Consider the following 26,317-nt stretch of genomic DNA (forward strand, 5'->3'; position numbering starts at 1 on the left):
CATGCACAGGGGTTTGATGAAGTAGTGCAGAGCTGGTCACCCGCACGACACTAGTATACAGTCTCAGTACTTACATGTAATATGATGTAACAGTCCCCTTCAAAAAATGTCCCATAAGCCTTTTCTGGAAGAGGAACCATTTTCATTTTCTGCAAGAAAATAGGACAGGCCAGTGGTCAAAACAACATGTGTGTGCAAAGCATCTGGCTGTCATCCAGCCATGGTAACAAATGTGGCATCCCTTTCTTCCTGTAGGATAACAAGCACAGTCCAGGCTTCATTGAAGGCAACAGAAGATTAGTCATTGCCTCTAATGGAGCCAGGATTCTGCCTTCAGTGCCCAAGACCCTTGATGAAGGCTTTTCAGAGCATGGGCATCAGCCTAGGGGAAATCCCATCAGCCCTATTCTCTCCCATCCTTAGCTGTCAACTTTAATGGCAAGCTTTGGGGAGCAGGGCTTGTCTCTCGCTGTCTGGCTGGCTGTCTGGTGTCTGACACAATCAGGTCTCTGCTCATAAATGAAAGTAAAACATAATAGTAACAAGAGGACCGTGGAGGCCAGCGTTCGGTACCCGTCACACCTCCCATCCGGTCATCTACTGACAGCAGCAGGTCTTCTGCTGCCTCCTGCTCAGACACTCCCATTGAAGTGAGTGGGAAGACTCTGCCATAACTCATGTGGCTCTGGCTCAAGTTGCTCGCCCTATAACCCGAAGGAGAAATGCTCACACATTTAGCAGCGCTGGGCTTGAGTTGCAACTGGGCTTTTGGCCTGAACCACACCAGCTGTGCTGACAATGGCAGAGGCTTCAGCTGTGGCATTTGATTGCTAGGGTCAGCAGCATTTAAAACAGAGCCTCTTCATGGTGAATACCGACTGAAATATTTCACGGGGACAGGGGACGGGTGTTTAGTAGGGTCGTGCTTGGAAGGTCACGCATCTTCTCTGCAGAGGTTAGAGGAGCTTTCCGGGCTTTCCTTGAGACCGCGCTGAGTTTTCCACTCCACCTTTAACAAGAATGCAAAACCAGGCAAATCCACTGAGATCAAATAAGGACCAGTAATGGGCAGCTTGTGACTCAGTTGGTATTTGCAGAAGCACGTACTCAGGCTAGCCCTGATACTGGATGGGTGCGGACAGACATGGACAATGGAGGCCTCACACACTGCACACCAGGTACACAGTGACGTATTCCTGTAATTTCCCAAGGCAAATGTTCTGGTTTGGGTTGTTCTTGTAGCAGGGCTTTCACTGGCAGCTGCTAGAAATGCCATGATTAGCGTGCGAGCACTTTCACGGGGAAGGAAGCCTAGAGCAAGCGGCTTCTTTAAGCCAGAGGAGAAAGGCCTAAAAAGAAGGCGGCGATTGCAAGTTAGTCAGACACATTCATGTCAGAAATAAGGCACAGATTTTTTATCTGAGGGTAATTCACTTTTAGAAAAATGACTATGGGAAGTAATGCATTCCCCGTCTCTTGGGGACCAAGACAGGCTTTAGTTAAAGAAGTTACGGCATCTAATCCAGGTCTAGTGGAGGGATGGTGTGATGTGGGAAGTCAGATCAGACGAACCAGTGCTCCCTTCTCCCTACGCAATATGAAGCTTTAGACAATCACAAAGGGGACAAAGCAAGGATGGACAAGTATCTGAAGGACAAAGGGGACTTTCTGAGGCAGACTCGGGATGAAGTTCAGAGGAGGAAGGATTTGGGGTGAACACCCCCAAATTCTCCTTCCATGATCCTTTTGGCCACGGCAGCGCATTCCCCAGGGAAATGGTAGAGACTCCACTGGTTGGGACTTTTGACATCAAAAAGAGTGAAAATGCACTGTCAGGACATTCCTGTATTGGCAAGTGGTGGTCTGGGGGCGGTGAACTGGGTGACTTAGGAGGCTTTATTTCTCCTCTGCAATCTAGATCCCTAATTGTGTGGGCAATGCTAACGATCACAGGTTGTGTAAGAGGAATTCTACCAGGGGAGATTATAAGCATCCTAAGGGCTGAGGCAAAAGAAGGATAAATGTGTGCATATATAGCAAAACAATAAAATGCATCCTGCCCTGGGCCCCTCCAGAGCCCTGCACCTCTCTGACAATATCATCTGCAGGTCAGAAGATGGTCCGTCATGCCCTGCGTTTCCCTGGGAACGTCCCACTCTGCCTGTAGGGTGGAACCGTAACAAGCAGCCCAAAACTTTGGGAACGCTTTCCAGTTCTTCAAAGCCCTTTGTTAGGTAACCGCTGCTTATGGGCAATGAAGGGACACCCCCGAAAACAGTTCAGACAGATGGTACCCTTGCTGTCCCCTTCTTTGGCTCTCGTGCTCCATTTGGCACATATGGAGTTAACAAGACATCGCAACACAATGTCTGTGTTTGGGGTTGGTTACACACACACACACACACACACACACACACACACACAACCTCTGTGGGCCTGAGCTGAGCAGCAGTGCAAGTTCCCAGGGCACCGCAGTTATCTGGAATCCGAGCCATACATGTTTCTGACGGCCTGACTGGTTTCCCCACATGCCAGCGTATCCCGTGTACTTATAATCACGGCTTTTCTGGTAAACAGCTTGACACAATATTTAAAAAAAAGAAAGGGAAATGGCAGTGTCTTTTGCATTATTCAGATGTTACCATCTTTCAGCAGAACCCTTTTCTGCAAGGACTGGATCAACCCGGGCGCTGACCTTGTTCAGAATTGAACACGGACAAGGCCACCAGACGTACTGCAGCGGCTCACTCAGGGTGACCCACCAAGGTGCACTCTGAGAGGGGAAGTGAAGGGAATAAGAGCAAGTACAGGATGGGAGTGTCTCCATTAGATAAACTAGTAGCTGTTGGGCAGCCAGAGCTGGCACCAGGGCATTCACATGAGGCCTGTGCAAAGCAGCAAGTATTCAATTCTGATTTGGCTGATTTGGAGGGACAGTAATTCGATTTGGTGATTTGAGTCACTGTCCCAATTTGATTAGGCCAAATCAGATTTAAAGATCTGGCACTGATTCAGAGATTCTGCCATAGGGTATACAGGTTTCCCTTGCATAAAGCGAACCCACTATATAACAGTTAGGGATCGGTTCCCAAGGCAGTGAGGAAGGGAGGGAGTAAGGCTGGGACTAGGGAAGGGGTGGGGGGAGGTGTGCCATTCCTAGGCCTGCAGCCCATGCCAGCTGCTTGCACCGTGCTCTACCTGCCCCCACTCACCCCAGCTCCTGGGCTGTGCCATGCCATGGTGCAGGCAGCTGGTGTTGGCTGCTCCCAGAGCCACTGCAGCAGGGGCTGGGGGGACTGGAAGCAAGTGGAGCCCCGGGCAGCATGGGATGCAATGCAGCTTCCCCCAGCCTCTGCTGCAGCAGCCCTGGGAGCAGCCCACACCAGCTGCCTGCATCACAGTATGGCGCAGCCCAGGAGCTGGGGTGAGTGAGGACAGGCAGAGCCGGGGCACGGGGGAGGCAGGCAGAACACGGTGTGGGCTGCAGGCCCGAGAACGGCACCCCTCCCCCTGCCTCTTCCCTAGTCCCAGCCTCCCTCCCTCCCTCACTGCCTTGGGAGCCTATCCCTATTTGTTACATTATAAAGCGGGTTTGCTTTATGCAAGGAAAACCTGTATAGCCTATGGCCAAATCTCCAAATTGGTGCCAAATATTTTCAAATTGATTCAGAGGCTTCTGATTTGATCCAGACCTCTTAATGCAGGGGCAGGCAAAATATGGCCTGGCAAGCCGTTCTATCCAGCCCAGGGAGCCCCTAAAAATTTTAGTAAATTAATATTTATTTGTCCCAGCTCGCTGTCATAGCTGACGGGAGTCAGGGGCAGTAGGACCCAGACGGAGCCCTCAGCAGACTTGAGCAGCCCAGCCCCACCCACCCCTAGCCAGTGCCCTGCTTTCCTGACCCCGTCCTGCATGGACACCACGTGGCTGCTGCATCCCTGGACTGCAGAGCACGGACTATGCTGGTAGGGGGGTTGAGGGGGAGTGTGTGTGTGCACCAACGCGTATGCGTGCATGTCTGCAGGCATGGGGCAGAGTGTATGTGTGTTCACTGGGTGAGTCCCACACCCCACCATACACATGCACCCACACCTCCCCTTGCAACGCCATACACAAACCCAGGCACCCTCCCCCCACACCCCACATATTCACCCCCCCACATGCTTTCTCACCCCACGTACCCCCACACCCGCAGCCCCCACAAACCTAAAGGCACCCCCACAATATACAAGAGTAAGACTTCATTTGAAGCTATTATATACAATCACCTCTATGTACACTGCACAAACACATAAATCAGGACAAAAATATTTTTTGAAATCAAATTAATGAATGTTGTAGATGTTTGATTTTTAGAATATAGTTTGGTATTTTTTGGTTCTGAGATGGCAAAGCCTTTTGCTGAAAGGAATACTTTTGGGGGCAATGGGAGGGACTTCTGGTGGCAAAGTTCATGGGTTAGGTGGCAGGACTTCCGGTCACAAGGTGGTGACCAGGGGATGGGGGGCAGGGCTGTCAAGGGGCAGGGCTACCCATGCAACCCTCGACAGCTTGCCAAAACTTGATAAGCAGCCCTCCATCCAAAATAATTGCCTGTCCCCGTCTTAACGGGTCTCCCTATTTGATTTGGATTGGGAGATTCGGCCGCCAAATTGGGCCGAATCTCTTCTGAATCAAATTGGCTACCAAAGTTTTGCACAGCCCTAATTCACATCTGTGCTAAGCCATGAGGGCTGGGGGGGATTTTCCCAGGCTGTCAGAGCTGCTGTGAAAAATCCTACGTTGGGGCAGGCAATTATAATTGGGTGGAGGGCCGCTTACTGAGTTTTGACAAGCCATCAAGGGCCGCGTGACAGGCAGCTGGGGGAGATATATTAATTTTCTACATTTTTTAGGGGCCCCGCCGGCTGGATAGTATGGCCTGGAGGGCCACATCCGGCCCACGGGCTGCATTTTGCTCACCCCTGTCTCATGCGCTCTGGAGATCAAAGATGGTCTCCTTCTTCAGCAACAGAACTGGGACTTTGGCTAGCTAGACCTAAATCCTAACTGTGCCACAGACTCCCAGTATGACCTGGAGCAAATCCCTCAGCTGTAATGTGGAATGATATTTCTTTCATCCCATCTATTTAGAGCAGTAGTTCTCAACCTTTATAGACTCAAGGCACACCTCGGAAAGTGCCAGCTTAGTTTTCACTTGTTTTTTGACTAAAGAAAAATACTCGAGCAATTCTTGTGTTAGAAAGAAACTCAGAAAGACCACAAGAAGTCAGAAGGTTTTTAGCACCATGTGGATTCCTGTTAGAAAATCTCTGGGTTTATCTTGTGAATCACGTTTGCACGTCCAACAGTGCGTGGCACCCTTGAGATGATCTCAAGGTACCCCAGGTGCTGCGGCTCCCTGGCTGAGGATCGCTGATTCAGATGGTAGGAAGCTGAGTACAGAGATCGTCTGTCACTATGTGCAGGAGCAGCACTCTGAACAGTAAGCTCCCTAGGGACTACCACAATAAAACAACTTTACTCCTATCACCTACCATCTCTAGTCCAGTGATTGTCAACTTAGCACCCTAGGGTGTCATAAGACCCTTTTAAGGATGCCATGGGGTGCTGTGCAATATTAGGACTGTCAGGTATGCAAACACCTAAATAAGGTTCACAAGATAAACCCAGAGATTTCAAGTAGGAATCCACAGTGTTAAAAACATTCTGGGCTGTCGTGGTCTTTCTGAGTCCTTTGCAACAGAAGAAAAACTCTAGTATTTTTCTGTAGTCAAGAAATGAATGAAAACCAAGAGCTGGCGTTTTCCAAGGGGTGCCGTGAGTCTAAAAATATTGAGAACCACTGATCTAGTCACAACTATTCTAGTTTTACATAGGAAAACTGAGCAGTAGTATATTGTTGAAAGCCACATAAGGGAATGGGGCAAAACTGGGACTAGAAGTTGGGGTTGCCTGATTTCCATTCTTCCTGTGACAGCTACAAAGCCATCCTCTCTCTCCTGCACGGGTTTCGTCGCCTTGATTTCTTGTCACCCAGAAGCACATGCGCAGGTGGGGAAGGCACCCTTGCACTGTACCTCAATGATCCATATCTGCAGCCCCAGCTTTCCCTCGATCGTTGGGAGTGCTGTGCCAGCGTCCGTCATTCTGCCGGTGGAACTGGAGGAGAGAGACACAAGAAGGGGAGAATAAATAAGTGTAAGGCTTGGGGAAACTCGAGGTCAAATGAGAGTGAGGTGCATCTGCTGAGATTCACTCCTACGAATGAAGTCCCTGTCAGCTTCTGCTGGATTTATGGATTACATCTGTAAGGGCAGGATGCTCCCACTCTGCTTTGTTACCATCTTGCATTGAGCTTGAGCACCAGGAAGAGCTCAATCAGGGATGTCAGGCAGAGGAGTTTGGAGCTGGAAGCTGGTCCTTCCACACCCTGCCGGCTTTCTGCGTGTGCTATGTGGGGTGGCAGGGCAGAACTGGCTGCTTACCTGGAATCCCAGCCCTGATTTTTCACCTCCCCAAGTTTTGTTTCCATGTGCAGCACACAACTCCCCTACATAAAACGCCCAGGCGTCCAGAAGGGTCCAGACTCCATAGATGGGATTCACTCAATCAACCAGACACCTGCAGCTCTGTTTTTTTGGGTAGAACTCCGTAGCCAGGCATTGTTTCATATCATTGTAGTAGTAATTTAAAGCCAGGAAGTGCCAAGGGATGCATAAACCAATGAGCTCTACAGGGAAATTTAGGCAAAATGCAATTTAATCAGGGTGCTAGGGCTGACACTTGTAATCTATATTTTGAGCAATAGACCTTTGCTACAACAGTGACACATTAATGGTGTTGTCATCACTGTGACTGCTGCTCCTTGCATCTGCACAGAGACAGCAGAGATCCCTACTACTACCATCCAGAGGAAAGCCTCCCTCCACAGAGGATTTATGACCTGCAGGTGACCAGTTCTTAATCTAGGCAGGAGACAGTGGTAGTAGACACAGGCACCAGCAAGTTCATTGCAGCATTTACAGTCTTTAGGCCAAATGTTCCCACCCACTCTCTCCCCCAGTTAAGGTCCTGGGGTGCAGCAGCTGAGGGCAAGACACGATTTACTGGCTTTAATTTGTTTCATTAATGCACCAAGCTAATTCTTCCTCTCTCGCCCCATTTGTGTTGAGTTATGACAAAATTAACTATGATACTTGGGCTGAGAAAAAACAATACTTGGATTGCATTTTATTCTCTGCCTGCTTTCCTCCAGAATGAAAGACCTGCTTTGACTAGAGCCAGCCAGCCCTGCCCCTTGCATGCTTCCTGTTTTTTTGTTGAGCCATGTGTACTTATATCTCGGAGGGCAGCATATAACTGTTGAGCATAAAGCTGGCCAAGTCTCCGACCTGTCCTACAGCCAGGCAAAATAAGAGATGCAAACAACACAATAACCCCATTAAGCCCACAGCATAATGCAATGAATGAAGCCGCATCCTCGAAGGAAAACCAGAGGCAAAGGGTAGCCTGCAAGAAGCAACAGTTGTTATCTGTATTACAGCAGCAGAAGTTGTGGTAGGAGCTGTGTGCAGCATGCTAAAAGAGACTCCTGGTCTATACTGAAGAGGCAGAGAGCTCTGCCGTGCAGCTGAGGCAATGAGCCCTGGCCACCCACGCCTACTTTTAAACCCCAGAGGTGGGGCATGAAGGATGTCCTAGGACCACCCCAAGCTACCGCTGGAAACCCAGGTCTCGAGCATGGTGGCATAGGCCCCCCTCAGAGCAACTTCACCACTTCATTCCCAAGATGGCCATACCCAGAACGAGTGGACAGGGCTTATTTCCTCAGAGGCAGGACCAAGTCCCTGGCCGGTGCAGTACGGACATGCTCAGGGAGCCTGCCATTGCAACAGGGACGCGGGACCTGCCAGAGCGGAGCACATCCCATGTCCGTCAAGACCAGGGCCCTGCCTTGACGGTGGACAGCACTAAGCTGTATCCAGAGGGCCTTCGAGCAGTGCTGTCAGCAACCTCCTCAGCCTGTCCCCCCGGGGAGCAAAACAGATGCAAAGGAGCGTTTTGTTTGGAGCAGGCTGGCATTGGGAGGTTTATTGCGAGTGTGCGATGCACTGAAGGAGCAAGAGATGCCATAAGCAGATGCAGGGCAGTCTGCCCCTTTGGAAAGTCTCCCTCTAACCCGGTGCTTTGCACAATGGTCCTTAGCGTGACCTCATTTTCTCAGCATGACCCCATTTCCAGGTGCCCACCCACAATGGCCCAGGGCCTGCAGCCCCGACCCCCCAGCACTGCCCGAGCCCCAGATACCCCCATGGGAGGCGGCAGCTGCTGTGGCTGGGGCAGAGCGTGGAGCCTCCACAGCGTAGCAGGCAGGAGCTGGTGCGGGAGGGCAGCGAGGCTCGGTGACGTGGCTGGGAGCCCCACGCTGGCCGTGCTGCAATAGCGAGGTGCCCCCTGCCCACCCAGCAGCAGTGGCGGTGCGGAGTTCGTCCTCTGCTGCTGGGTGCCTCGCCATGGTGGCGCAGCCGGCGCGGGGCTCCCAGCCGCGCCGCCAAGCCTCCCCACCCCACTCTGCTACCGAGGCCCTGGGGGGACGCAGGGTGGGGAGCCCCGAGCGCGCAGCAGGCAGCCCACATCTGCCCCTGCTCCACGCACAGATCTGGGGGGATGTGCCTCCCTCCTCAGGAGTGCGTGACCCCAGTTTTATCTCTGGGGTCATGACCCTAAGATTGGGAACCACTGCTCTAACCCTGGCTAGTGCGATGGTATTCAGACCGTCCTCCCAAGCCACGGGTGGCTCTCCCCCTGTGGTTCTTCACAGAGCGTGTAAGAAAAGGGCTTTTCCCTGGGGTGTATTATCACCTGCCAGCCAGTGGCAGCCCTCCTTGGGCAACGCTGGCCCATCTAGCCACCAACACAGAGTGGCCTGCATGCACCAAGGACACATCCTTACTGGGCAGAAGCAGAGGGAGCAGGCCTCATCCAGCCCTGCCTCCTCAAAGCTGAGCCCATGTGGCTTCAAATTGTATTTTGCCTTTGTTCTCATTGCCCTTGTGTCTTCCCCGCAGTCTGTGGCACCCGAAGTCGTCTTTCTCTGCCCTCTGCCTACTCCTGGCTGGGACGATATGGGTGGGGACGGTCCTGCTGTAAGCAGGGGGTTGAACTAAATGACCTCCTGAGGTCCTTCCAACTCTCATTTTCTATGATAACACCGCAAATACATAGAGCAAGCACATTGCAGGACACCACTGGCAAATAAGGACACAAGCTCTGGAAACACTGATGGTCCTTGATGCCTCCCACCAGCAAGGTTTGAACGTGGGGCTTCCAGAGGTAAAAGCCTCGGTACAGCTTGAGCTAAAGCCCCAAGCATTATAGGTGGGGGCTGAAATAACTTGTATCCTCTGTGGTGTAGCAGAAAGGGACACCTGCAGTTCAAAGTGGCCGGTGGCCTGCTATCCTGCCACACATCGTCCAGGGTGACAGCAGCAACTCATTGTTCTGGCCACTCGCTAAGTTTGGTGCCATCGCCCTGGGTAGGGTGTTGTGCGGGGACGAGATATTTCTCCAGGAACCACTGGGTGACTCATAAAGTATCAAGGTCACTTCAGGAGTGATTGCTAACTAACCGCTTTACAATGGCAATCTCCACTATCACTTTCTGTCTTGGGTACGTGTGGCGCAGGGTGAGAGTACGGATTCGGTATCGCCCCTACACACAATCTCCAGGTCCCTGCGAGGGAAAGGCAGAATCCAAAACGGTATCTGGGATTCGAGTCACACCCCGAAAGAATACCCTGATTTAAACTTTACTTGCTGTTTTTGTATTCCACTCATGCTCTTAACTTGCTGCAATCATGGCAATACAAGCCCCAGATGAAATGACTAACATGCTCTAAAGCTTTAGGAAAATATTAGACATCTGTGGTTTCTGTGCTCATAGGTAATATTTGAATTGGCAGTAGATGCTGTAGACCCAAGCTGCAAAGCTGTCCACACCCTGTCCTTTATCGAGGATCACTTAAGCATGAGAGCAGTCCCAAGGAGGGAGAAACTTCTGGAGGCCACTGCAGTAGCATCCACGGAGCCAGGCACATCCTACGAGCACAGCCCTAAGCCAGGCGAACTGTGCCTTGGCAATATCTAGCCTATTCCTAGGCGTGTTCCCGAAGGAGTAAGCAGGCTGCAGTCCAAATGGAAACACTCTGTAAAACCAACAATGGGGTTTGTCTGTTGTCTCGGGTTTTGGATAACATCAGCTCTAGATTTTAAGAAGCATTTAGTCAGCAAGGCGAGTTCTTTCCCCAGCTCTTCAACCAGAAGAGCAGACACGTAGCAAGGACTTTGACTGCAAAGAGTGAGGCACGCCAAGTGCCCGTACATAATGTGCACTTCTGTGATGGCTTAGAGCTTTCCGCACAAGTAATGTGCATGCTCAGACTGAAGCATACGAACCTTGGATACCCTCCCAAGCCGCGCTGTGATACTGATTTGAGAGGGGTAAACAAAACTGTGGAGGGAAGCAGGGGTAGAAGAGGGAAAGGGCTGCTTTGCATCATGCAAGTTTATTCATACAGACTGTACAGTACACACAGAGGGAGGGGTAGGAGCTGGTTCACACAGAGATATCAGCATGCAGTTGCTGCTGGGAGGTTTTCCAGTTACTGGTTCATGCTCCAGTGCTATTTAATATTTTATCACTGACCTAGGTCAGCGGTTCTCACATTTTTTGGGGACGTGTGTTCTTTTTTACATTTAATATCCTGTTGTACACCCCTATGATTTGCATGATGGATCATAAAGAAACACTTTCTGTCACTACAACCACACTGCAATTTCACCAACAACCCTAGAGACGCTGCTGAGTTGTTCTGCATTTCTTCTTTTTCCTCCATTTATATGTCCCCTTTTCCTTTTTTTTTTTTTGCTTTCCTATTCCTTCCTCGCACGTACCCTCTACAATTTCATCACATGCTGCTGGGGTTCAGCATACCTCAACTTGAAAAATGCCCATTTGGATGATGGTACAAAATTTGAAAAGGTTTGTGGATGATAAAAAAAGATTGGCAGGGTAGTAAATACTGAGAACCAGCCCCAGAATTATCTGAATCACCTGATGAATAACTTATAACTCAGTGGGACTCATTTTAATGTACACAAATGCAAGGCAACATATTTGAGAACTACAAATGGATGCTATACCTAAATATGGTGTCCACACCGCAGCAAGGAAGAATAAATACTGGAAAGATTTCAATGGAGGACAACAAAAGTGATCCAGGCCTGGAAAACCAGCCTTGCTAAATGAGACTTCCAGAACGCAATTTATTCAGCTCATCAACAGGAAGGTGGAGAAGTTACTCAATTACTACGTACAGGAGCTTAGTTATAAAAAACAATATCTGACAGCAAGGCAGCCTTTCACCTTGCTGACAAAGGCAAAACAAGCTCCAGTGACTGGAAGTCGAATTCAGATAAATTCAGCCTTGAAATGAGACAATTTTTGGGGGGTGAGACGGTGATTAAACATTGAACTACCTCAGCCAAGGCAGGTTGCAGACTCACCAGTTCTTGGATTCATTAAGAAATTAAAATGTACCTTTTGGAAAGAGACTACTCTGGGCTGGCAGGTCCGAGTAGTCTCTTCTGTCCTTGAAATCTTTGTATCTGTGACTTCTTCCTGCGTAGGTCCCTCGCTCATGGGGCAATGGGAGAACAGGACTGCCTGCGTTACCTTCAGCATACTCGTAACACGTGCACCTCTACAGTAGGATGATGCTTTTATCAAATCTCGTGCTTCAGGGTTTCAGTCCATCACCCGCAGGGATCGGGAAGGAATTCTACTCCCCCGAGCACCCTGGCCAGCTGCAAAAAATGGCTATAGCCAAAAACAAGGTACCTAATGGAGTATACCGGTGCTTTCAGTTGATTGAGCCATGTATGGGGAGGCCAGACTCAATGATCTGCTCATTTCTGGCCTTAAACGCTCTGAAATTATAATCATCCTATTGGGTAAAAGATATTAGTGTAAACCTTATGGGTACCACCAGTGGTACACAGACAACCTGTCAGTGGTACATGTTAACAGAATTATTATAATTACTTTATATGACAACAATTTCCTGGTGGTACTTAAGGTTGTATTGTTTGAAATTGGTGGTGCACAATGGGTCAGAGCTTGGGAGCTGCTGGATAAACCAGTCACTAACCAGAACTGTTAATCTAATTGGATTTGATCTCTTCTCTGACCTCAGTTGATCCTTCTCAGCATGGGCGACTGGTACCTCCTGAGTCTGGGGGGGCACCAGATTGCCAACGGCGGGGGGGGGGGGTGTCCCCTGGCCGCTGATTGCTGACTGGGGGAGAGGGGTCCCCCAGAGCCGGTGGCATTGAGCCAGCGGCAAAACCAGAAGTGCACGTCTGGCAGCACTTCCGATTTTGCGGCTGGCGCTTCCAGGGGGTGCACGGCCGATCTCGGGGGGGGGGGGGGGTGCGTGTGCACCCCCTACTCATTGCCAATGCTTCCCAGCTACAAAAACCAGTTCAAATCATTTCCAGTCCTGCTCAAATCTTGCTGTGCCTCTCTCAGAGGTTTCCCTCTGCAAATCCTTTTAAAACACTCCCTTGTCTCCTCTCACTCTCATTCTCTCTCTCTGATAGCTTTCAACTGCTCCAAACTTGAGGACCGGGCAAGCAAACTTGGCCAGACTGGTTTGCCTGGGACTCAGCTAACCTATTGTCGCAGGCTGTTCCCACCTTGGCAGCCTCCCATTCAGTCCTAAGGGCTGACCTGTCTCTGGTAGGTACACGCGGGAGGCCTAGTAAAGCAGCTGAACGTGTGCGGACAGAGACGTTTGGGACACACAGTGAAGTCTCATAACAATAACTGCAGAACATCAGGCAGGAACTGGATGTATCGTGCACCGATGTCCCTCCTTGCTCCACCCAGACCTATTAACAAGGGTGTATGAAAACGTCATGGCACATGCATCAATAATATACAAGCAGCCAAGCTCAAAGAGTCCATCTCACACTGGAAAAGACAAGAGAAGAGATACAGAGAAAAGGAGCTGCTCTTCCCCACCATCCTGCACGCTGGAGAAGGGTGTCAAAGAACTAGGCTGTTCTGGGCCCATCGCTCTGAAGCCTCCTCTGCAACAAGAAAGGCTTTGGGAGGGATAGACGTTATGGGACACTGACAGACCGTCACATAGTGACATGGACCCTGGCTGAGCCAGTGTAGCCAGAAGCACTAGACTAGGCTGGGATGCATTCAGAAAGGGGAAAACATTCTTCTTTATAACCAATGTTTATTCCTGAGACGGAGAGCACACACCTGCGTGCCCTCTGCAGAGCTGTGAATGGATATCCAAGCACAGTTTAAGGATCTGCTGAATGCAAACGCTGTGTGTCAATGTTTGTCCTGGCACCAGGGCTCTTCAGGTGCATTATTTTCGAATGCAGGATGAGATGAAGACTGACTCAAGTTTTCATAAAGGTAGGCTTTCTCATGAAACGATTATTGATTCAGTAAGAGAACCTGGACCCCGTCCAGGGGGTGCTGCAAACAGGGAGATAAATAAAGCTGCTGATTCATTATTCACAAATCTTTCCTTCTCCAGCTTCCTTCCAACTCCGCTGCAGTGGAAACGTTTGTTTGCAAGCGCCCTGGCGTTCAATCTCAAGGCAGAGCTATGTGCCACATGAAAGGCCAGGAGAGGCATGCAAGCTATGTGGCAGAACCAAGGCTGGAGCCTTTTAAACACCACCTCCTCGTATCCCCAGAAACCACTCTGGTTAGGCAAATTCTCAGCAGTTTTTAATTAGGCCCACAGCATTCACAGCTGAGAGAGGAAGGCACATCACAGGGACCTACAGGAACGTATCGCCCCGAGGAGCCGAGCGCTGAGCCCTGAAGGAGCAGAGCGCGGGCGGACAAGCGGGGGACAGAGGCAGCTCCGAGAAGGGCGATGAAGGGACTCTCCACCGGGGCCTTTCCGCAGCGCTCGGCGCCCCACCGCTCTCACGAACTTCAGAAATTGGGCCGCCGCTTCTACGAACGGGCAGAGCGGGCAAAAAGCTCTCCGTGAATGCAAGGTGGGAAAAGGGTCAAGGGTTACCCAGCCATCTCGTTGTATGAGCATTTTTGAAGAGAAACCACCCGTGCAATTCAAGGAGGCCACAGCCAACCTCACGGATCAGGCAATGCGGGCTGCCTACGATTTCGCTTTGGCTTTACTCTGCTGAGGTTCTCGGTTGACATCAAGCGTCACGCGGAGGCAACGGTCTCTGCGCGGGGGCTTCCCTTCTTCGCCAGTCCAGGCCAAACATTGCCAACCGGCCGCTGAGCTCCGGTGTTTGTGTGTTGGGTGCCCGGTTTTGAACGCTCAGCTACTGCTAGCGGCTGGGAGTACCCAGGGCAGCTAAAAATCAGAGCGTTTCTTAAAAGTGCCTATATATCCACTGAGGTACTTACTGTTTTGGGTCCTGCATGTGGGATCCCCAAATTAGAGGCTGTTTTTGAAAAGGTACTTCACCACCCAAAAAACAGCTCTTACAAGTCAAGATCTTGGGGCTTGAGTGCGTACAACAAGGTTAAATATGAAATCAAGACTATCATTTACTCCAGCCTAAAAGAAAAGTGGGCAAGGGTCTTTAAGTAGATGGGAATGCTTTTATTAGAGCAACTGAGCAGTTGGAAAAAAGCTCTTAGCAAGCTTTTAGGTGCAAAAAAAGAGTGCAGCTCAGGCCCGGCTGAAGTGGACAAGCCCGAGACCAAGGGCAAGTGAGGAGGCCTGATCCTAATAGGCCATTTGTGTCACTTTGTGTGAAGAGTCACCATCAACAACCTTTGAGGTCTGGGCCCAGTATCAATACCGTCCTCCTAGAAATCGGAGAGATTAACATTTCAAAATGAAGAGAGAACTCCTCTTTCCTGCTCCAATTTTGTCCTACATGGGTCTCACGGGGAGGTGTCGAGGCCAGCTGGCCCCTTTTTTTAAAGCCCGTCTGACCTCTCAAAAGCCAAGTTCATGCATAACCAGTGTCAAATGCAAATTAAGCTCGGCCACCCCAGCAGAGCAAGCAGAGGGGAATTTTTGGTGGAGCTTCCCCATAGGGAACAAGCACCTGTCTCTGCCCAGAGGTGACAGATATAGTCACGACTGGGGTCCCTTGCTGTAGCAGCAAAGGCATCCTTGCCCTTGGTCCTGTAATGAGACTCCTGTACGCAGTGTCATTGCCCAAGCGAATAGGGAAACTAGAAGCATTTCTGTCAAGAGACGAGCTGCTCCCAGCCAGCCCTATCCGTGTCCTGCCCGCTCTCGGTCTGGACAAGCTAAGCCCTGAGAGCTCTCGTGTGAGCGCTGGGCATTGAAAGCGAGCCAGTTTTTCAGGTGATCTTCCCTTCGGAGACCATGAGCAGTCCTCTCTGCCCTGCCTTCCTACGGCCAGTTGCACACGCTGGCGTCCGGCTGTATACTGCCGTCTCTGGGACTCTCCTGTAGGAGACTTTCAAGCAGCATCACCCCTCACCACCTGTGTTTGTCCTTCCCAGCGTCTTTGGCATTGCATTCGTTACTGGTTTGTGGAGCTCCTTGGGTACCGGCCAAGCCCACTGGACCTTTTGGGCCTGGTCCATGAGGGAGATGAGTCTGCTACAGCTCCCTTTAGCACAAACTCAAACCCTAGAGCAGTGATGCTCAACCCTTTTTCCCTGGTGGGCTGGATGGGCAATGCCCGGTCCATCCACGGGCTGGATCCAGTCGGTGGTTATGATCCAGTGCCCGGGATGGGCGCAGCAGGTCCCATCCAGCCATGTGAAGTGGGGCAGGAGTAATCCGTCCCCACGGGGGAAAGGGGTATGTTCTGGCCCTCATCCAGCCGGGGCGGGGGGAGCAACCCTAGTGGGAAAGGGGCACGGCCCAGCTCCAACCCACCGCACAGGGCTTGGGGTTCGGGTATTTGGCAGGGGACTATGTGGGCTTGAAGGGGCTGGAGGTGAGTAGGAGCTGTAAGTCTAGCTCACCCCCATGCTGGAGCTAAATGGGGGCAACAAGGTCAGAAACTGCCCCTAGCAGGAGTCATTCTCCATACAGACCAAGGGAAGCAAGGGCTCCCGTCATGAATCACGATCTCACTGTTCTCCCTGAGCTATTCCCGGTGGTCAGGGGCAGATTATAAACTGCTCTCTACCTTGGACTGGATCTAATGGCTCAGTCTAGCCCACAAAGGGTTGCAAAACAAAGGGTCTGGTGTCTGCTACCGCCTCCCACCGACACGGCTTGTCAGGCAAAGACTGGTTTGAGCTCGTTCGCAGCACAGGTATTTTGTTACTCCCCGCGACTCGAGAAAGGAGCACAACCAGCAAGAGGGATCTCGCCTGCAGGATGGCAGCACGTGAGCGAAGCAAGGAAGCACATCCAGACCCAAGTCCCTTGGGGTGATCATATGGACCCCTAAACCAGACAGCGTGATGAAGCACACTGCCCTGCCCCTTCGCTGTCACGAACGATATGGCCAGGCCAGACCGAATGCACCTCATCCTGCAGGCTCTGCAGCCCCAGGCCTGGATGGAGACTTGGATGGGAGAGCACTCAGAAACCCAGTTCTCCTTGGGACAAGCCAAGGAGCCAGAGCTGAACGCTTGGTGGACGTCACGTCACAGAAACTGGGGGAGAGGAGGAAAAATGCGGACTGCCCCTTCTGCTGCTGCTGAGGTGACAGATGGGAGAAAACCCCAGTGAACACGGTGCATGACCATCTGATGTTTCATACTGAAGGAAGAGCCTTAAAAGCTAGGTGGGTCGAAATCTCACCTACTTGCTCACCCCAAAGCCCTGCTGGGCATTTTGCCTGAGTGCAAAATCATGTGCGCATGCCTGAGAGTGTCACTGTGGGCAGCCACCTCTGGGGCTGGACATGGCAGCTCCTTGGGGAGCGCTAACATGACCTGAGACAGGAACCAGAGGTTAAATTCGCCTCTAAGGACCTCAACCAGGCCTAGCCTTGCTATCCCCCAATAGCACTCTGTGGTGAAGGATGAGCTTTAAAGGCAACTTTCATGTATGCCCATGTCTTTAGGATAGGGAACTCCTCCTGACGGATAGGCACAAGCTGCTGAAACCTTTTTGGTACGTCACCCTGTCTATCCTATAGAGAGGTAGCAGAGGCACAGAGGAGCTGTACGTAGATATTCTGCCTCACCCGGTGTCTGGTGAGCGATGCATCCCACCTTGTTTGGCTGGCTTCATAAGGCCTCTGGTAAATACAGAGCAGCTAGAAGACTATACTTTCTCTCTCCATGACCTGGCAAGGAATCATTTTTAGGCCTGAAGCCCTGAATAATGCATCCCACAGTAACTGCTCTGGATGGATGAAGCTCCAGCATGCAGTTTAGCATCCTCCTATGTATCAGCTGTCTTGGATGTGGGAAAAGGATGAGAGAGAGGCTTGTTATTACGCTGCCAAGTGCTGACACCACAGAGTAAGCTCTTAGGGTAAAGAAATTGGAGAAGGGGATGTAGGTTTGCAGGGGTTTTGCTCGAGTATTTACATACACACCTCTGAAGCGATTACAACTGGCTCCATGCTGGGAATGAGATGGCTTTTCTGAGCTGTGCAAATAATTGGCCTGTTTTTCCTAGATGCCACTAACCCTCTCTCCAGGGATGAGCATGGGCCTGTGTCAGCATGGAGAGAGGTGCTCTCAGGAGCCTTTGGGCCATGCACGAGCATGAGCTGCATTTGTGATGGAGGGAGAGGGGAGCCGGAAGGGCACATTTATATAAATAAAGACCATATTTACTTGAATCCAAGAGGTTTCCCCTCTCCTAGTCAACATCCTAATCTTGGATTTGAACACTGGCTGGGGCAGGTGGCTACTGTGCTCCCACGACAGCCAAGCTATGTGGGCTGGGGGGGCTCATGCTGCGGGGGAAGGGGCCTGTAGCAGGGAGAGCACAGGATGGGAGGGGAGCGCAGGGGAGACCCATGATGGCTGGCTTGTGGGGGGAGCATGGGCGAGAGCATGCAGTCTACCCCCCTGCCATCTGCCCCCACTTTAGCTCCAGCTTTGTCCCCAACCTGACTCTGCATGAAGCTGCCACCACTGCTTCTGCCTGGCTGGGCTGGGCCAGGGCTGCCATCACCGCCGACCGCCCTGGAGCCAGAAGGCAAGAAGGCAAGTGGAGGCAGAGGGAGGGTTGTGGATGTGGGGGTAGGCAGCAGGTGAGCAGGCATGGGCATGGGGTGGGGGTCTGGCTGCCTCCCCCCACTACTGTTTTCCATGTATAAAATCTCATTACTGGGGGGCTCATCTTCAATGCAAAGTCATCTTGGATTCATTGGACCAGAAAGCAATTGGCTACATGACCTGGTCATTAGGACACTTGCCCGGGATGCGGGAGGGCAAGTCTGAAGCCCGTTGCTGCACAGGATAACATGCTATTTGGCACAAGGCAGCACCTCTCCAACAAGATTGCTTAGGAGAGACCTGGGAACATCCCGATGGACAGGCACTAAGTGGGGCTATGGGAGACAGGCAACAAGTTCAAGTCCTTGGTCTGAAGGAGGCTGAGCAGGGACTTGAACCAGGGGTGCGCGTAGCTCAGGTGGATGCTCGAATCACAGGACTGACTGGTCTGAGCTGAGCAGTTCTCACCTTTTTGAAAGGTTTTAGTTTCATCCCAGTGAAGAAGGGGACAATGGTTTGACATCAGGACACTTTTTTGTGAGTCAGGATCATAGGAAAGTAGGGCTGGAGGGGACTGCACGAGGTCATCTAGTCCAGCCCCCTGCTCAAGGCAGGATTATCCCTGACTAAACCATCCCAGCCAAGTGTCTTCCCAACCTGCTCTTGGAAAAGTATTTCCCACCTCATTAACACCAAACCAACATGAAACAGGGCTTTGCAAGGATTGCATCATCAGCTGTCCATGGAGTTTTCCTCCTCGTTATGCAGCAGCTCCCAGTAAGCTGGGAAGGAGGTTGCTCTGTCTGGAAGAAGGGTGCTTTACCAAGGAGAGAAGGGAAGATTGGGGAAAAAAAGAGGAAAAAGCAGGTCAGGCAGCTGGAAAGCTCTCTGAAGAGGTAAATATGGGAAGTCCTGTCTGGAAAGTGAATCAATAGCAGGAAATGCAATTTCAATGCGGCTGTACTGCTGTGGAATAACACAGGTCCCTCAAGAAGGCCGATTAGGGCCCACTCATTCATACTTGTTCACTGGTAATCCAGGAAAGAGCTTTTCCATGGCCCCAAACCGCACTTCAATGGACCAGATACTTCAGAGGTCTGGGCTGAAAGTGAAGCATAATCCAGCTTCATCTAAGCCGCTGAGTCTCACCCAAGGTGCCATGGCACCCTGAGGTGCTCTGAGATCCCTGTAAGGATGCTGCAGCGGACTGTGCAATGTTAGCACCATTCGGTGTGCAAACACCTCCACAGGATTCAGCGGATAAATCCAGAGGGGTGGCCCAAGACCCTTTCGAGGGTGCCGCAGGCTGCCCCAAAACGTTAGCACTGTTAGGTGTGCGGACACGATTTGACCCAGAGATTTCAAACAGGAACCCATGGTGTTACAAACATCCTGACTTCCCGTGGTCTTGCTGCGCCCTTTGCAACAGAAGAATTGCTCTTGTATTTGTCCAGAGTCAAAAACTGAATGAAACCTTAAACCACCATTTTCCAAGGGGTACCTTGAGCCTACAAAGGTTGCGAGCCACTGATCGAAGCCGGCAGGGAGACCAGTTTCCCCAAATTCAGCAGGAACGGGGCCAGCACACTAGCTAGGCCCGGCCACCCCGAACAGGGCTACAGCAGGAAACAGCTGCATTTTAACCAGGTCACTCAAAGCTGGGAAAGAAAATTATTGGAGTGAAAAAATGCTGCTCTCACGGGGCTGAGGACAGACGGCCTCTCTCCGCAGGACCGATACAGGCAGGGCAGGAGCAGTGCCGCCGTCTTTGCGCTACGGCCCCTCCTCTCCGCAGGTGCCCAGCTCGGCTCCAGCACGGAGGCCGTTCCTGCCCGTATGGCGTGAAGCTGCACCACTCCCACTGGGGAGGCCTAGGCAACGGTTGCCATCAGGCCCTTCTTAGCAAATAATGTCATGAGACCTACGTCACGGCTGGTAGGGAGGGGTGGAGGAAGCAGCATGTTTGTGCAAGGGGGAAGGGGGAAAAAAAAAAGAAGGTCCACCTGCTTTGTCAAATGCCAGCAGCGAGGCGTGGAAAGACAATCAATGATTTCCTTTCTGGACTAGGCTCTTTGGCGGTGCCCACGGTCTCGAGGGAAACGGAGCCCAAGCGGCGAGGCCCTTGTGCAACCCCAGATGGACGGCAGGAGGGGGCCTGCAGCGACCAGCACTCGACTTCTGTGGTCTTTCCCGGGTCTAACCTAGACGCTTCGCTGCTGTGCGCGCAGGGAGCAGAGGTTATTCACTGCGTAGCTCAACTCCTCGAGGGGGGAATTTGCCTCAGTTATTGTTAGAGTTTGTCTACATCTTTGTCGGGGTGGTTTAAACCTCCCACCGGTGCTAATTCACGTGGGCTCTCTACGTACTGAAATATTTATGTCCCCAGTAGACGAGCTTCAGAAAAATACCAGCAAAGAAGCCTGAAGCAAAACTCTGTAACAAACCCATTGCTTCTTGGTGTCATTTGCATCTGAAATGAATAGGATGAACTCAACAGGGAACCGGAGCAAACCGATTGTGTGCAGAACATTTGGCTGCGTCGACAAAGCCAGCAGCCTCGTCTGCAAACATTTAGCAGATCTGTCGACTGGGTTACGGCCATCGCTGTCTACGGATCTGGGCATTCAGGTGATCCCCCCCACCCCGCTTTCGCCCTCCAGCATGACGACATTACGAACAGAGTTCAAAACTTCCAGCTAATCCCTGCCGGAGCTGAAAGGGAAGTGAGCCTCATGAAATCAGATGGAGTGGAGTTTCCTTCGCTGCCCGGCAGTGGAAGCAACGCTGAGCTGGGAAGGAGCCCACGTCTGCGTTTCCTCGCAGCAGAGGGGCTGAGAGGTGGGCTCACCAGAGCCTCAGAAATCTGGGCCGGAAAATCAAGTCACGTGTGTGAACACGTCTGGCTGGATCTCGGAAGTGGTGTAAATCAGGACCTGCGTTGACTTTAATGGAGCAATTCTGATTTATACCAGCTGCGGATCCGGCCCAACTTTTTAAAGGACCCGTGCCTTGTTCAGTGGAAGTGGTCAGCAAGCAGCTTTGCCCTTTTAGAAATAAAACCTAAGAGGCTTAAAAGAAAGCAGCTTACCTTGGTGTCAAGTGCAAAACGTCCCCCCCTCCTTTCCTTGCCAGGTGAACCCGCGGGCAGCGCTCTCTCCCCGTCGGCAAGGGAGCTGGACGTGCTTTTGTTTGCTGCTCTGCCACCTCTGTCAGAGGGAAGGGCAGAAATCAGTAATTCAATACCGTAGTGAGTGCCAGGAACCTCCCACCACCAGGTCACACCCATTCCCTTCAGTGAGACTCACTAAAGGATGGAGGGGAAGAGAGGGGCTCTACCAGCATGCTCCCAGCCAGGACGTCCCGAGCTCACCGCTCACACGCGTTCTGCACCAGAGGTGCTAGAAGAAATCTCCTCCGCAGCCCATCTGGACCTCTCCATTAGCAACTCAGCGGGTGCTAATGAGTAAATGCTGCTCCGCTACTGAAGTGTGCGGTTTGCATTTAGGAAGCAAAGAGGTTTCTTTCGTCCCCCACGCCCCGTGGTTTGCTGTTGGCCTAGCGTGCAAGGAATGTTTGGCTGATGCAGTCACATAACAGCGTCTGAAGGCCATGCAACCAGGCTGGCCATCCGGGGGAAAAAAACCCTTGTCAGGTCCCACGTCCAGCCCTTAGCTACCAGCCTGTAGCTTCCTCCTTCCCTCACACATGGTAGGAAGAAGTTGCTGTAGCTGATGGCTCAGAAGCTGCAGCTGGAAGTACCCAGATGGGCCCGTATCTCATACTGTGAACGCTGGTGCTCAGCCCAGGCCTTTTCTGTTCCTGCAAAGGCAAACAGGGCAGGCAGAGGGGACCTGTGGTTAGGGTGCTGGCTTGACATACCCAAGATCTGTTCCCAGCTTGGCAGTTGCCTCCCATCTGTGAAATAGAGATGGAGATACCTCCCACTCTTCATGAAGCACTTAGTGGGGGCTTAGGATGCTAGCTGTGACATAGGCATTAAGAAAGGCAGTCGCCTGTGTAGTTTTAGCACTGCACAACATCAGTGTCTGAGCCACAACAGCCAATATCTCCCTTGTTTCTAAAGGCACCAAGGCTCAGCAATTCCCTCACACTGCCTAGTTTCCCCTGACTGAGATCTGAATGGCCCCTCCTTACCCTCAGCAAGCCAGGAATATCCTTATCTGCCCAGAAGCCCATAGCCCATTTACCAACCACCCCTTTACAGTATTTTCCATAGATGACCAAAGCTAGCTACCACCACAATGCTCCTGCTTGTGGCAGGGGAAGGATGGTCCCCTGTAACAAGTGGGCGACTAATTGTTGGCCTGCCTACTTCTCAAGGCTAACCGCCCACCTACCTCGCCTGCCACACCTTTGTTGAAACAATTGAAAGTTGTTAACCAGGCGGGAGGCTGCCCATTCACTTGCCCTGATACCAGTGGCCTATACACAGATCCGAACTTCACCTTATACCATGTCCCATGCCTTGCAGATGGCATCCATGGCCTAAAACCTGGACTATAGCATACCCCACACTGGGACCCACACTCCTGTGCCTCACATCGGGACTCTCGATCCCTGTGCCCTCACACTGGGCCCTCGATCTCACTCACTCGAGGCTCCCACCCCCTCTGCCTCAGGCTCCCTGCCCATCTCTGGACCCTCTTGGTCTCCTCATGCCCTGACACTGGGCCTCAATCCCCTTGCCCTTGGAGCTTCACACCCAGCTCCTTCTTAGGGCTCAAAATCCCACCCTGCTGGAGCCTCACACCTGGCTCTCTTTATGAACCTCAGAGCCCAGGACTTTACTTTGTCTTTGAGGTGTGCTCCCCTAGCCTTTCACCACCACGGGGTCACCTGCAAAGCAGTGGGGGCTGAGCCTTTCTGGTACCCCGTACTCACCCTTCACTGCGGAGGCACAGGTGTGTTTTTCCTGGAGACTGCCTTGCCACTGGCAGCCCCATCACACCATCCAGCCCCAGCAGGGTGTAGTTTTAGGTCATGCCCTAGGACCAGGACCCTCCACTATCCCCATAGCTCCTGCTCTGTACCTCCAAATTGTTACATGACCAGCAGCTCCAGCTGGGTGGTGTTCTTCTTCCAGCTGCTTGCAGCAAACAGGACCTGTTCTTATCAGGAACAGTTGTACCCTCTTCCCAATTAGGCAGTTTCCTGCTGGTCATGTGCCTGATTGGGAGTGCAGCCACCTGCAGGCTGCTCTGCTGTTTGCCCATGACCCTTTGAGTAACAGAGCACAACTTGTGCTCTGTTACACCCCCAGTTAGGAACTTACTTTTTATTATTCGTCAGAGCAAGAACTGACTTTTCATTATGATGATGCAGCAAACTAACTGACACTAATGCTTCATTCGTCTTAGTCCCATTATGGGTCATTAGGAGGAGGTTGCACTCTATTAGTAGCATCAATAGCCAAACATAAAATCAAGCAAGAATGTTTTCTTAAAGGTCGCTTGAAACCCTGATTCATTTTGCAGACCGTGTCGCAGCAAAAGAAACAAGTTGGCCTCAGTGATTCCAAAGTAATGCAAAGTTCCTTAGAAAGAGAGACGTTATTTGCAGGATCTTTTGTATGATGGTGCCATGTAGGGTCTAACTTCAGCATGTGCAGGGCTTTCCTCCCAGCCGTTGTAAGTTGTGTAAAGCTCTGTGCATCTGCCAAACGCTGATCACAACACGATCCCTGACCGCGAGGCAGGTGCTGCGCCAGGGAAGCCAAGCTGGACTGAAAGTAATAAACATGGTTATGAAGGTGCTTCTGCTCTGCCCTCAGGAAGGCAGCTCCCAAGATAAGCAGGGGCAGGAGCCAAGCCCTCTCTCTCCCTTCCAGGTGAGGTGGAGCAGCAGGGAAATTTCACATGGAAGGCAAAATTGGAAGAGAAACACATATGAGTCAAATGTAGACATGGTGTGAATGAAGTTCCCAGCGAAGGGCTGACCCTACTTAGCCCAGGACTGAGTACAAACCAACTTGCAACACCCGACCCTTCACCACAGCTATTGATTGCAAGTTCCTAATTGGATCAGTTGGTCCTCCCCCCTCAACCCTTCAACCCCAACCAAGCTCCACACTCATCCATCTCAAAACCACTGGATCCTGCATCACTGCAGGGGCAGGAGGCAGTCCTTAATTTATGGATGCTCTGTTAACAGAAAAGTCAGAAAAAAGATGGGGCAGAAGGGGTTGGAGAAAAAGCAGCAGCTGCAACGCTCGGTCCTTCCTGGAACCGAATCCAAATGGAAAGCTTTGAAAGAGTCCAAAAATCTTTCTTTCCTAGTAAAATAAAACCTCTGCTAGGGCTGGTGGGGAGGTGTAGTAATCAGTAGAGCCATTTGGCTAGGTACCATGAGCATGCATTTCTATTCGTTCCCAACCCCAAGCCCTTTACCAGACCCGGCTGCCCTCTTGCAAGACTCAGCCAACTGGTCCACCTCGTCTCGTAGGCCATCACATCTTTGGGGCAGGAATAAGCCTTGATTTATAATGTGTACAGCACCCAGCAAAATTCAGGCTGACCTGCCCCTGCTGCTTGGGGTCTGTTGTCACAAAAAGTTAAACCCATAAGACAGCTCTGGATTTCAGTGAAGGCTAGAGCCAGAAGTGCTGGATGTCCGTCGGAAAGCCTGCGTTCCATCAGATTTTATACTCCAGTGACAGATAGCCCCACTGGAAACGAGAGGAAACTCCTGGCAAACTGCAGGTAATGCTTGAGATGGTAAAATGTTTCAGGCTCGGCTTTGATAGCTCAGGGGATATCCGAATATTTAAAGAAGGGTATTTCCCTAGCCCAACACGAGGTGCTCAGCATGTTGTTATGTATCCAAGATTTAACTCAACATAATCTTCTTCAATTGCTGGATGAAAAACATCTGTAAACAGAATCTGGAATATTTCTGATTCTGCAGTGCTATTGTGGTGCCTCCCTAGGGTTGCAGTTTGAAGGTCCTGCGATGCCATTTTCAAGATATATACCCTTGTTGGACTTCATTTCTCATGATGCATCATGGTCTTCATTTGAGAAGGAGAAGACATGGTAATTGTATCAAGAAAAGCCCCAAACCTATAGCTACATAAGAAAGGTAATTTGACCAGAGAGTTTGGTCCACGGTGAGAAAGATGAGAGGAAATGAGCCACACTTCCCATAGAAATTCGCTTTTTCATAGTATTATAGAGAAGTTGGGGTGGACAGGACTTCCAGAGGTCATCTAGTCCAACCCCCAGTCTGAGACAGGATCATCCCTGTCCAAACCACCCCATACAAATCTGTAATTTAACTTCGTACTAAAACTATCATCAACCCTGACACAACACCCTAACCTGCCACAGGTAAAGCAGGGGGACCACAGTACTCAATGCCCTGCTTGCGTAAAATGTTGTCAAAAGCTTTGGCAGTGCCTACGAAAGTTTATGCCTCTCTGAACAAGATAGTCTGGGCGCTACCCTGCCTTGTCTTCTGCCTGACTTCAGACTATCAGAGCTAGCTACATCTCCTTACAGCTCCCGTGAAGAACTGCCTCGGGTTAGCCTAATCAGTGCCTTTCAGCTTTGACAAAAAGATTTTGATTTTTAAGCGTTTGGCACGAACACTGACATTTTTCAGAGTAAAGCAGGTTTTTTTTGAGAAAAGTGTTTTTGTTGAAATCCCAATTTTCCATCAAAAAGCAACTTCCACAAAAACATTTCTAACCAGCCCCATTTCGGACATCGAGGGCAGGTGACAGCTAATAAGAAGTTGCACTGGTGAAGGAGGGGGGGTTTCGAGGTCACATCCGGAGAGCCCTGCTCTAGTCTTACTCTGTTGTTTCCAAGGCAGGACCTTTCTGCGGGCGAATTGCCAGAGACACTTGGACTAAGCACCTAACCTGTGTCTAAGAATTACCATTAGACTGAGCACCGGCTTCTGGATTTGGCCCCAGTGACTTCAAGGAGTTGTAAGGAGTAGGAGTAAGTAAGGACTTAGGTCACAGAGTACAGCGAGTGGTACTCTGCTCTCTGGACTTGCTTCTATACAGAACGGCTTGTGCGGGGAGGCAGGCACTTCCCATGGCAATGGTTTTGCCCTGGAGCTCCTTCTGGTCAATGGATGACTGAGCTGCCTCT

At 51.1% G+C, this 26,317-nt stretch overlaps 1 protein-coding gene across 1 annotated transcript in view; it reads right to left on the reverse strand.

The window, feature by feature from the left end:
- The window catches only part of VILL (villin like), a 51,122-nt gene extending 29,719 nt beyond the window's left edge, over nt 1-21,403 (reverse strand). Inside the window, exons 1-3 of the mRNA XM_090047799.1 lie at nt 21,286-21,403; nt 6,082-6,163; nt 75-149 (exon numbers count right to left, since the gene is read on the reverse strand). Of these exons, the coding sequence (XP_089903925.1) occupies nt 75-149; nt 6,082-6,150 (144 nt within the window). The 5' untranslated portion in view covers nt 6,151-6,163; nt 21,286-21,403. The remainder of the gene's footprint in view (nt 1-74; nt 150-6,081; nt 6,164-21,285) is intronic.
- Between the last annotated feature and the right edge of the window lie 4,914 nt (nt 21,404-26,317).

The sequence above is a fragment of the Crocodylus siamensis genome, chromosome 5 (genome assembly GCF_052110815.1).
Source record: "Crocodylus siamensis isolate JL-2025a chromosome 5, ASM5211081v1, whole genome shotgun sequence".
Taxonomy (NCBI): Eukaryota; Metazoa; Chordata; order Crocodylia; family Crocodylidae; genus Crocodylus; species Crocodylus siamensis.